The sequence below is a fragment of the Schistocerca nitens genome, chromosome 8 (genome assembly GCF_023898315.1).
Source record: "Schistocerca nitens isolate TAMUIC-IGC-003100 chromosome 8, iqSchNite1.1, whole genome shotgun sequence".
NCBI classification, from domain to species: Eukaryota; Metazoa; Arthropoda; class Insecta; order Orthoptera; family Acrididae; genus Schistocerca; species Schistocerca nitens.
The window spans coordinates 123,107,193-123,120,875 of NC_064621.1; the positions used below are offsets into that span (position 1 = coordinate 123,107,193).

At 38.3% G+C, this 13,683-nt stretch overlaps 1 protein-coding gene across 1 annotated transcript in view; it reads right to left on the minus strand.

Moving 5' to 3' along the window:
- LOC126198865 (E3 ubiquitin-protein ligase SHPRH) overlaps nt 1–13,683 on the minus strand; it is a 259,483-nt gene that overhangs the window by 168,952 nt on the left and 76,848 nt on the right. The window contains exons 4-5 of the mRNA XM_049935462.1: nt 13,402–13,596; nt 11,052–11,989 (exon numbers count right to left, since the gene is read on the minus strand). Coding sequence (XP_049791419.1) covers nt 11,052–11,989; nt 13,402–13,596 — 1,133 coding nt within the window. The remainder of the gene's footprint in view (nt 1–11,051; nt 11,990–13,401; nt 13,597–13,683) is intronic.

The window sequence follows — 13,683 nt, forward strand, 5'->3', positions numbered from 1 at the left end:
TCTAGGCCACTGAGAATAGAATAAAATACTTAAACAATATATAGTACATCAGAGTTAAAATCTCTCTTCTGAAAAGCTAACTTTACAAGTGAAATAGTACCACTCTCACCACATGTTAATTGTAGGAGGTGCTGCTATGGACAGTGCACTGGACTCCCATTCAGGAGAATCAAGATTGAAATCATTATCTGGCCATCCCGATCCAAGAAATCACAAGGAGGCACACAGACAGCCATTTCTTTCCTCACTCTATTTGTGAGAGGAACAGGAATTGAAATGACAAGTAGTGGTACAGAGTATCCTCCGCCATTCACTGTACGGTGGCTTGCGGAGTATCGATGTAGATGTAACTGTAGATCTGTCATTTCCCTATGTCTCTTATGGCAAACACCATCCTGGTACACTCAAAAATGACACAGCCTTGCATATCTCTGATGACTTCGTTATTGATTCGATGTTAAACCATAATCTTCCTTCCTTCAGTTGCAGTGACCAGCAAGAAACAGATTTATACACGTGACGAGGTATCCACAAGTCACTGAAAATATTATGTTTTTTAACTTATTAATTCAAATTTTAAGCAAAAATCTCCAATCCTCTTCAAAGTACTGTCCACTCATGCTAATACACTTCTCTGAACTTTTATTCCATTTGCAAAACATTGTTTAAATCCATCTTTTATGATGCTTGACAGCACCTCCATCGTTTTTTTCTTCAACTCAGCAATATCAGCAAACACTTTCCTTTTATGTCTTTATATTCTAGGGGGAAAAAAAAGGGTCACACGGTGCAAGATCGTAGGACTATGTGGGGTGAGGAACATGGATCGTACCATTTTTGATGAAGAATTGTTATACAGACAGAGCTGCGTGAACCGGCGCATTGTCACTACCTCAAATCAGGTGGCTTCCGCTGCATACTGTTGTGCAATCTTTTCAAAACTTCCAAATAGAGTGTCTGGTTAACTGTCTGATACTGCAGAACAAACTCCAAAAGGACAACTTGATGTCTTCCACTAGCTTGACTGCTGCTTTGATTCAGGGTGATAAGCACAGCATCAACTTTTGTCACTTGTGATAATTTTTAAGAAAACGTTTGCTAAGCATACCACCAAGTTTTGTCATATGGTTATTTCTGAAAAAAAAGTCTGCATAATTTCAGATCTCTTCTTTCAAAGCACAGTTTTTGTTCAGTAGTCAGCAGTCATGGTACGAATTTTGCAGCCACGCCTTTCATTCTCAAACCTTCTGTCACAATTCCCTGCACTGAACTCCAAGTCACTCCCAACAGTTCCACAATTTTTTTCAATTGTCCATCGACAATCTTCATTTATGACTGCACGAATGTTTTCAACATTCTTGTGTGTTCGGCCCGTCAAAGTTAGCATCGTCCTTGTACTAGGGTTTAACATTCCAGAGTACCTGTTCCACTTTCTCTGAAAATCAACCATTGCAAAAACAACAGTCACACAAAACTGTTGTAACTATAAACTCTGTTGAAACTAGTCCCGACCTGGTTTTCGAACCGAGTTCTTGATACTCTTACAAGTGGTTCTCTTTTCTCTAGAGGTGTCTTTAATTTTCCTGTAGGCAGTATCTATGTTCCCACTAGTGATATATACCTCTACATCCTTACATCTGTCCTCTAGCCATCCCTGCTTAGCTATTTTGCACTTCCTGTTAATCACGTTTTTGAGACGTTTGTGTTCCTTTTCATCTGCTTCATTTACAGTGTTTTTATATCTTCTCCTATCATCAATTAAATTATATATCTCTTCTGTTACCCAAGGATTTCTACTAGCCCTCGTCTTTTTACCTACTTAGGCCTCTGTTACCTTCACTATTTCACCTCTCAAAGTTACCCATTATTCTTCTACTGTATTTCTTTCCCCCGTTCTTGTCAATTGCTCCCTAATGCTCTCTCTTAAACTATTTACAACCTCTGGTTCTTTCAGTTTATCCAGGTACCATCTCCTTAAATTCCCACCTTTATGCAGTTTCTTCAGTTTTAATCTACCGTTCATAACCAAGAGATTGTGGTCAGAGTCCACATCTGACTATGGAAATGTCTTACAGTTTAAAATCTGAATCCTAAATTTCTGTATTACCATTGTATAATCTATCTGAAAACTTCCAGTGTCTCCAGGCCTCTTCCACGTATACAACCTCCTTTCACGATTCTTACACCAAATGTTAGCTATGTTTAAATTATGCTCTGTGGAAAATTCTACCAGGCAGGTTCCATGCTCTTTATAACATCACATATCTGCACTATTCCTACAGACAATGATTTCAATTTAACTGCACCAAATTTTTGGTAACTATTTTTTTAATTGCTTGCTCTTTTTAAATCAATCATGCTTATTTTCTTTCATAACTGGTGTACAAAAAATTATTTATGTGTACTGCACTTTTCTAAAACTCCATGAGCCATAAACTGATTTAATAAAGCAATGTAGTATTCAACTTTTAATTAAAAAAAATTTATTTTTACAGAAAAGTAATACATTCTTTTAATTTTTTTAATACTGTCATTTCTCCTGTTCAGTTCGATAAATAAATAACTCATTGTGGAACTTTAAAACTATAGGGCTTTGCTTATATCCCCTTTTTTACAAGATTTTTAAAGAGACCTTTATAATCTACCATATTTGATAATTCAGCATTGACAGATCCCCGAGCATACCACATTATTGAGGCCCTACTGTATATGCCATCATCATATATTAATTTAATGTCTGTCTAATAACCAGCATTCACAATTAGAATACTGTACCAGTATACAAAATTAAGTTGAAGTAGCTTCCAATCATATCATTTTACCATGTTAAATATCACATCACTAAAACCTTCAGAAGTCTTCACCTGTAGCCCTGTCTTCAATTGACTTTTAGACTGCTTAAATAGCTACTCAATAAGGTAACAAACAGCAGGACATTTTTATAATTATTTATGGTAGTAAGCTTTGTAAGTGCTACCACAATTTTCTGCCTACTCATGAAAATGTTGCAGTCACCGTAATAAATCTGACTGATTTGACAATCTTGAAAAGATGTTCCGGAACATTAATACTCTATGTTGACACTACATACATATTTTCTCACTCTAGTCTGCCATGAGAAAGCCTTTAGAATTTCACAAAATGTCAGTGATATATTTTAGTTTTCAGTTGTTCAGATGACATATCATGTGGATGGTGATACAAAATTCAAATTAAATGAACATTAAAACAGATACAAAGAATATTGGGGACACAATGGTAGCATCCTATTACATGCGTGGTGAGGGGAAGGAGAAAAGAAAGCACTCAGTAATAAGTTGACCCTCTTCTGTCAAAAATGTATTCCTTCATTTCTATACTAGCATTGCCAAAGTGAGAGTGAAATCAATTTAAAAAAAAATAATTCTGACTGATTGATTGCAACACAACATGACGCAAATGATGGCGACATATTTGCTAGTTTTTGCAAGCTGGTGAAGGACATGCACTACAGGTTAGGACAAAACAAAAATCTGTAATGGAATCCCAGTCAGTGAAAACCATAGTCAGCAAAAAATACTATTTGCAGTAACACCGTATACCAGCATTTTACGATTTTTAAGAACAAGATTTAATTTTTGACTACACAAATTATTGACATGATTGTCACCTACATATCACTTCCGCATTTGTAAAAATGAGAAACATGGGTACACGTTTGTTTCTTTTATAAGCTATATGCCTTGTGATATTACCCCATGTTGGTCCTGTGGAGTGCCAAGTTCTTGTACAAGCATAGTACAGTTACAAAACAATGAAACAATTTTATCACATCTGAATATCATCTGCTTGAGAATCCAAGAATTTTTTAAAACCTTTCCTTCCACCCTCTCTGGCAAGTCTCCTCTGACCTGGACGTCTGGGCAACTTTTCCAAACTCTCTCCATTTCGTAAAGCTCGCCAGTCCTCTTTCCTTCATACCTCTTCCTTCCTCTTCACCCTTTCTGCCAGAAGAAAGAGCCGTTGGCTCTGAAAGCTTGCACCTTTCTTTGACCTTTATATATATTCTTACTTGCCACTTCTTGGTGCGTAGATTTTCTAAACTATATTACATCTTCAAAAACTTATTAATTTCATTTATACAAAATGACAAATAAATTACCGATACTTACTGTCTGTCTTAAACAATAGTGAAATAGCATATTTGTTATTCCCTCTCCTTGAAACAGTCTCAATTGTAATAATTTCCTTTTGTAACATACACATTTATATAATGGCTAAGACTTATGTCTAACATTAATGAGCAAGTCATAGTCTGAGAGACATTCTATGTGCAAATTTAAGAATCTTTTATGCAGATACATAAATTTTAAAATGAATTTTAAGACGTCAATATCTGCGGGAGATAGCCCTTTAACACATGGCTTCCTCCTCCAGTGGGAGGATCCACCACTCTGTGAAGTTTGTGGTGTACCGCTTTCAGTTCAGCATATTAGGGCAGGATAGTGTGGAGGTGACAGTTCAAAGCAGGTTCCATGCAGGAAGTCTACCTAATATTTAATACATTGCTACGAGGAGCTTAACTGTTCTTTTAAAGTAATCTAGATGTAATGTCAAAACCAGAAGGTGTGCTAAATGCTGGAACAAATTTAATAGCCGGGATTGTACTCAATATTTTTTTTCTTTATGACCGGTTTCAACAGTTAAGTCTTTCATCTTCTGGTCTTTAAAAAAGCTTTTTGTTACATGTCTCATTCCATTACAACGGTATAACACGTGCCATGCTGACATTACAAGGACTGTTCGAAAAGTAAGATGACTTTTCAAATTGTGTGGGCAATGTACATTTGATTATCGATATTTTTTTTATGTTGGTATACATGTCCCGAACATATGTTCACAGTTTCAAGTGTACAGCATACTTTGTTTGTTTTTGACAGATAGAAAGATTAGATGTGTTGTAGTGTGCTCGGTGATTTTCGATTATTATAAAAATGGAGCAAAGAATTTGCATCAAATTTTGTGTGAAAAATGGAATCAAGTGCTCTAAAACACTTGAAATGTTGACAGTGGCATACGGTGAGTCCATTCTAAGTCAAAAGAAATGTTTACAAGTGATACAAGCTCTCCCAAGGTGGCCGACAAGATGCCAATGACAAACCTCATTCTGGATGCCCCGGAACATCAACAACAAATGATAACATGAAAGCTGTGAAGAAAATTGTTTTGGAAAATCTTCGAAATTCCAGAAGAGAAGTTGCTGAAGATGTTGGCATGTCAGTCGGCTTATGTCATGCAATTTTTTCGGATGCTTTGGGCACGAGATGTGGGTCAGCGAAATTTGTTCTAAAACTTCTCAATTTTGATCAGAAGAACCATAGCATGAGCATCATTCAGGAGCTCTTGAATGATGTCAATGATGATCCTGATTTGCTCAAAAGGGTCATAACTGGTGACAAAACATGGGTTTATGGCTATGACGTCGAAACCAAAGCCCAATCATCCCAATGAAAGCACCCCAGAGAGCCAAAATAGGAAAAAAGCACAGTTCAATCAAATGTCAGAGTTTTTTGACTTTTTTTTTTTTTTTTTCCATGGTGTAGTGCATCATGAAGTTTTTGCCTTGAGGTCATATGGTCAATAAGGAGTATTATCTTGACGTTATGTGCCGCCTGTGAGGAGCAATATGCAAAAAATGTCCAGAATTATGGAAAAACAATTCATGGCTTTTGAATCACCACAATGCACCTGCTAATTTATCATTGCTTGTGAGAGACTTTTTGGTCAAAAACAACATGACAATCATGCCTCAGCCACATATTCAATGGATTTGGCCCCTGCAACTTTTTCCTGTTTCCAAAACTGAAGAGACCAATGAAAGGACGAAGAATTTCAATGATTTGTAATACCACAGTTCAATACTGTAAATAATTTGTATTGATTTATTATGAGTAATGTGAAGCATATATTCTTTAATATGTAATATCTATAATCTACTTTAAAGAAATGTAAAGGTTTTGTGACATGTTTATTCTTTGCAAGTCAAGTTCTTTGTATTATTTGGAGGAGAGTAGCATTTAATTACGTTTATTTGTGTTGACTTCTTAACATGCTTAAATGATGAGATTTTTTAAAAATATGTTTGATGGTAACGACATTGTAACTGGTTCATACATAGGGACTTTGCATAATATAAAGAAAAACCCAATGTAGTTCCCTCTGCAACAGAAGTGAGATGGCGCGCTAGGAAAAGGTGGATGTGGCAATCATCTGGGCGGCAAACGAGAGAGTACAGTAGGTAGGCAGTCGACAGCAAGTAACTGACGAGCAAACAGCGCAGGTGCTGAGTGAGGCTTTATAGTATTACAAGTGGAATGGAATGGCCTCGGATTTAATATGCGCTGTAAAATGGTGCTCTCAATTTGGTTGGTTCAAATAGCTCTGAGTACTATGGGACTTAACATCCGAGGCCATCAGTCCCCTAGAACTTAGAAGTACTTTAACCTAACTAACCTAAGGACATCACACACATCCAAGCCTGAGGCAGGATTCGAACCTGCGACCGTAGCAGTTGTGCAGCTCCGGACTGAAGCGCCTAGAACCGCTTGGCCTCTGCGACCGGTGTTCTCGATTTGGGAAAAGCTCTAAAATTATTATTAACAGCACCAAGAAGAGGTAAACCGAGCTTATTATTGCCAATGGGAAGACCACCTAGCTGCCACATACTCACCACCTTGATTGCGCAACCACTTTGTCACAAAAGGTCAGAAATGTATTAATGTGTGAACCAGTAATGTTGTGTTTGGTGCTACGGAAATATAATCCTAATGTTCAAAAATGTGTTTGAACAAAGTGTCCATCCTATGCACTTTTCCAAGTAGGATCCTCTCCATTAAGTAATGAAATCCGAGAATGTCCTCTGCATAAAAAGCATTAACAATTCTATGGTGCATTTTTTTTTTTGTGTGTGGCAAACTTTTACGCCAGTACACTTAATCGGCTTGGCAAAAATTACTTGTTTCTCATACATATAACAGTGCCTGTCCATGTTTGAATGTTCTGAAACTTAACTAGAAAATGAACTTTAAAAATTAGTTTAGGAAGGAGTATTACTTGGAAAAGAAAGTACTAATGTTTACTGATTTAAAATTGTTTTCAAAACTTAATTGTTTCACAAGTGGTACTATAAGCATTTTGTCTAGAGGTTGTTTGAAGTAAAAGTTTACTGGAAATTGACTCTGTTTTGTAGAGGTTATTGTCTGGGTAAAGAGTGTTAAAATAGTACAAACTTAATGATCTCAAATTGAAAGAGTAATCCAATCCTACCTTAACGATACATAAATTTGAAAGTGTAAAAAATTTTGTTGTTACAATGAAAGGGCTAGTTTTGTGGGATCACATTTCTTTTCCACCGTAACAAAAAGAATAAATCAGCTTAATAGGTTTCAAGCTAATGATTCTTGAAGTAGTCACTGAGAAACAAAGATGGAAGGTCTGTATACTGTGTGTCCTACTCGCTTCTGTATAGTGAAAGTGTGTATTAATTGTACTTGACTATTATTATGTGCTATCTGGTCTTGTGTGGTTAGTGAGGGGCAGGTTTACGCAATATTAGTTAAAGACAAAAGTAATGATTAAAGTAAACAAGAGAACAGCTCATTTGCAAATCTAGTGACTACTTAACTACTAAAGTGACAACTACAGCTACCAACTGTGTAATTTGTCAATTTGGGTGTGTTCATTGCACTTCATAGAACAGTATTTAACGAAAGTTCGCTTTGAAGTAGTAAAAACAGGTTCTTGATGAATGATGCTTTTACATTATTATGTCTAATTAGGCAGGCGACTGTATAACTATTTCATTTAACAGTAATCAGTTACTGTTACTTGTCATCTACCTACAGCTATTCTTCCGAAATTAAGGTTCAATTCCAATTTTCCATTAGGTAAACTGGATCAGGTTTCTAAATTCCTCTCAGAAGGTAACATTTACTGCAGGTTTAGGCCATATTTGATAAATTTACTACTGCTGTAGAGTTATAGGTGGCTGCGTTGTGACAAAAATAAACCTTGTCGTCACTAGGTAAATTGCATGTCAGTACAACGAGTGGAGCAGTAGTGTTATAGACTGAGGGAATAAAGACTGCATCGCTGGAAGTACTCAAGGCTGTACCTAAATGTGCTTATGAGAAGTGCTTTGAGGGCTGGTCGAAGGGTTGGCATAAGTGTATTGTACAGGGTGGTGATTATTAAACTTTCAAACTGCTGTAGACATAACGCCACTGGTCAGAATGATGTCAAATTGCAAAAGAATATTACGAGAGAAGGGGGAAAATGTATGGCAGAAGAAAAGTAAATAATTGTAAAATGTAGAAATAGATGGTGCTGTAAACAACATAATTTAATAGGGGTCGACTACACATGACAAACGAATCATACAACAATGCCTAAGGTGTACGTTTGACGTTGGAAATGGAAATGTCGTGTGGCTAGGGCCTCCTATCGGATAGACCTGTTGCCTGGTGCAAGTCTTTTGAGGTGACGCCACTTCGGCGACTTGCGTGTCGATCAGGATGAGATGATACAATTAGTTACGTAAGCCCATCCACCATGGCAAGGTCATATCACATCTGATGGGAAAAATCAGTTTTTAACTGTCCTGACGCCAAAAACCGCATAAAAAGCATCAACCACATCAGTATTTGGTTGTCTCGAGGCCAAAAACTGCACAAAAAGCATCAAATGAAATCAAATCAGATCATAATTTCTGTATGACTGGCACAAAACATGTTCAATATGCTGTCCACTGTTTCCTGCAACAAGTTGAAATCGAGAAACAGCATGTTCCACAATTGATCGAAGTGTTTCTGGGGAATTGTTAAGAATGTGTTGTGTGATGCATGCCTTCATGCAGCTGTTTGCAATTGGACCACTAAACACAACATCTTTCACATAGCCCCACAGCGAGAAGTCACACGGATTAAGATCAGGTGATGGGGATGGCCAGGCTATAGGGAAATGGCGCCTGATAATTCTAGCATTTCCGAAATGGCGTTTCAGCAGCTGCTTAACTGGATTTGCAATGTGCGGAGGTGTGCCATCTTGCATAAAAATGATCCCATCCACACTGTCGGAGAGCTGGAATGGCGTGGTTGTGCAAGACACTCACAGCATTTACCAGTGATGGTACAGGTAACAGGACTGGAAGCACCTGTCTCTTCGAAAAAATATGGCCCTATGATAAATGATGTCGTAAATCCTCACCACACAGTGACCTTTTCAGGATGAAGTGGTTCTGGTCGATTTGTGTGTGGATTTTCCGTTGCCCATATTTGACAATTCTGTATATTGACATATCCTGTCAGATGGAAGTGGGCTTCATCTGTCCACAAAATCTTCCACGGCCAATCATTATCCATTCCATGCGAGCAAGAAATTATAAAGCAAAGGTCTCTCTTGCTAGCAGGTCAACAGGAAGCAATTCATGCATATGGTTAATTTTGAATGGATAGCAAAGAAGGATGCCTCGTAGGATTTTAAGCACCGTGCTCACGGTCCCCAATGATCGGGCAATTCTCCGTGCATTACATGTTTGCACACTACCACTTGTCTCCTCCTGCACTGCTGTGACCACCGCTTCCACTGATGTCGAATTAATTCGTTTTCTCCCTCTACCAGGTTGCACACCAAAAGAACCTATCTTTTTTAATCATTTTCTCCAGACCCAAGGCAGTCATCAGACCTTTTTTCATGCCTTTTTTCATACCCTTCATTGTCCGGAACTTATGCAGAGATGTGTGCACAGTCATCATTTTTGTAATACAGCTTTATAAGCAGAGTGCACTCCTGCATTGAGCTAGTCATAGCGAACGTCGCACATGCGAAAGGAGGAAAAGCCGTGTACTTGGCGTGTTTATACTAACTTCAATGGGCCGTGTGCATGACAGGTGTTTTCATTTACATATTCTGACACATACAGCACCATCCTTTGATCATTTTTCACACTAGTTTTTTTTTCTTCTGCCATATGTTTTCACTCTTCTCCAATAATATCCCATTGCAATTTGATGTCATTCTGACCAGTGGTGTTATTTCTAAAGTGGTTTGATAGATTAAATTTAATTATAATCACCCTGTATATGAGGAGGAATACTTTGAAGGGGACAACCCGAATATTGATGAATAAATAAATATATTTTTCATTTTTTAAAGTGACCTTACTTTTTGAATGCACCTGGTATGGTGGATAGCAAGCACATTCCACACAGGGTTCTTCGGTACTTCAAAGACTGTGGATCCATGAAGTATTTAACTCATCTTGTGAACATAAAGAAGTGCACAAATGTGCACTGTTATTCAATTCAACATCTAACAAACAACAATGGAATGTTAAGTGAGTGGACATCACCAGTTGCATAAGGTGCTTTTTAACTTCACTGTTTTTATTTGTGACAAACCTGTTTTTGGTTTTAACAAACCTGTGTCGAATGTGCTACACTATAATGCCAACATGCCATGTGCAATGCAGTCATAATGGAACAGCCTTATACTGACAAGTTTTTTTTAAAAGATCAGAAGATGACAGTCTTCACTGTTGAAATTGGTCATCAGAAATAATTCGCATAGAATGCAATCTTGCTATTAAACTTTCTTCACAACAATTAAAGATCACTCATTTGTACAAAAACTAGCAAAAAGTATATGGATTGCCTGTTAACATGTCCCTATGCAGAATAATACATCATTTTTGTTCCTCTCCGGAATTCACAATGAATCAAAACCTATCCACACTATTTAACCTCATATGAAGCACTAAGCATTATACCTTTTTCAGTAATGGTTAACAGAATTATTTAATTACAGAAACTTAACAACGAAAATGTCAAAGAAATTGAATGCTCACTACAGCATAGCTTTACAACCAATGCAAAACATTATCAGATTTACTTTTTAATAGAAAGCACTGTAATATTTTGATTTTACTGTCAGCAATATGACACCGCAACAAAAGAATCTTTTAACACAAACTGGAAAACAAACACACACATTAAAGACATAAAACTGGCTCATACCTTTAACTGCCAGCACTGTGGACAATGGTAGAGACCCTTCTCCTTTGCAGACAGACCAACGCATTTCATATGCTGCCACTGTCCACAACGTGAGCAGCACACCTTTGCCTTGTTCGGTGATTCTGCACCGCATACACACTGAACAGTGAGCCGTGCCAGAGGCACAAACTGTGGACGTCTAGTCATTTCTGCCAGTTTCTGTTCATAGAGTCTTTGCAGAGATAACCTTAAGAGATTCTTTGGCCTAGGTTTTCGAAGTTTTCTGTCAGTGCCATGACAGTAGAATGAGATAACATGTTCAATTGTCTCCCAAATGTGGTCTTCCACTGTACCACTGTCACGTGATTCATTCTGTGTGTTTTTATCTCTGTATGTTTTTTTAGTCTGCGCTTTAGACTTTCTAGAGTTTTCTTTCCTTTTCCTTACTTTGCCCTCATGCTTACTGAAAATTTCTGCCTGAAGTTTAATATCTACTTCAACATCCATTTCATAGCTTGATTCTTGCTTCACTTTTCCACTGAGCTCATACGTGCTATCTGTAGGCACCTCAGACTTAATCTCAGTCTTTGTGGGAACTTCAATAGTTTCTGTTTTTTCTGTCACAATTTCGACGGTCTCTTGGACACAGTCCACAGTTAGCTGTGGAGACTGGGGACCACCAGAACTAGTGCTTATGATGGTTTCAGTGTTTTCAATCGGTTCAACTGTAGCCTTGAAATCAGTTTCGAGTTTTATGTCTTCCAAAGGCCGCACATTTGCAAGAATACAGGCGAGGACTTCAACTGTCTTTCCTAACCCCATTTCATCAGCCAGTATGCCCCCTGTAGGAAGAACATCTGCCAAAGGTTTTTCCTTTCTTATTTCACCACTAAATCTGTTATAAAATAATTCTTCTCCAATCGAGTTCTTAATTTCTGTGTACAAACAATGCAGATCATCTGAAAGAAAAATAAATGAATGTTAGTTTCATTTAAATAGATATAAATATAAAATTAATAATACAATTTTATTTCTGTCAATATGATATGGGTATACGAGGGGGGACCCAAAAGAAACCGGATTGCTGCCATAAAAAATTTATTGATGAACCTTTTTACAAAATTACTTCAGTCACCTTCAAAATACTCTCCATTACATGCGATGCACTTGTCAAGTCTCTTTTTCCCACTGTTGGAAGCATGTTTGGAACTCTTCAAGTTTGATATCATCCAGTGCCCTTTGCGAAGCTGTTTTTACCGCCTCCACATCGTCATAACGCTCCCATTTTAGCGTTTTTTTCATTTGTGGAAATAGGAAAAAGTCGCACGGGGCTAGGTCCGGTGAATACGGAGCATGGGGAATGACAGACCACCTCCGAGATGCCACTCGTAAGGCCGTGTGTGCTGGAGCGTTGTCGAGATGCAGAAACCAGTCACCTGATTGCCAAAGTTCCAGGTGTTTCCTCCTCACATCCTCTCGCAGACGCCTTAAAACATCCAAGTAAAAGTGCTGGTTAAAAGTCTGGCCAGGGGGTACAAATTCCCGATGCACAATTCCACGAACATAAAAAAAGACAATGATCATCATCTTCACATTTGACCTCACTTGCCTTGCTTTTTTTGGTCTGGGAGAGTTGGGAGTCCTCCACTGGCTTGACGCTTGCTTGGTTTCTGGGTCATACCCGTAATGACTTTGTTCAAGAAGTTTGGATCACGTGCAATCTCTGTTTTCAAGTCCTGACACACATTCATGTGGATGGGTTTTTGCTCCTGTGTGAGAAGGCGCGAAACAAATTTAGCAGCAACTCGTCTCGTGCAAATCCTCACTCAAAGTCCGCTGGCACGAGCTCCAACTGATTCCTGTCTCTGCTGAAATTTGGTCGATCGTTTGGCGAAGATCCTTGTTGATCTTTTGGCGGACCTTTTCAATGTTCTCCTGATTTCGCGATGTTGAAGGGTGTCCAGAACGAGCTTGGTCTTCAACACACATCTCACCACGTTTAAAGCACCCAAACCACTCGAAAACCTGTGTGCAGCTCATAGCGTCCTCCTGGAAAGCTTCCTGAAGCATTTGGTGTGTCTCCGTTGCAGTTTTTTTTAAGCAGGAAACAAAATTTCACACACACTCTTTGTTCTTTTAAAGTTGCCATAACGACTTCGCAGAGGTAATCCGCCAAGTCAGAGAAACACAATACCACACTTGCACATTCAGCTCTACACTGACGCCGTCTGCACAGCTGTTTCATGAAGGTCTCTACTAACACCATCTAGAGTGAGAACCCTGCACTACGTCTACGAGTGGCAGCGCCCTCGGAGTCTGGTTTCTTTTGGGTCCTCCCTCGTATCCCAAAAAGCAGCACAACTGTACTCACCTTCTACTTGTTGTTGGTTTTCTCTAGCTAACATCCATTTCACGGCATCCTGTTGGTAAGAACGAAGTTGTGGCACTAACGACGGGTGCTGAACATCGACCGAACTAGTGACAGAGCCTGCAGCCTGGTGATATTTCTTAATAGCGTTGAAAAGTATTTGTGGATCATTTGCTTCAGTTTCCACATCTTCGTACACTATAAACAGAAAGGCACTGTCACATTGGTTTATAGAGCAAATACAATAGGAGATATTTCTTTTTCAAGATGAAATGTATAGAGTTA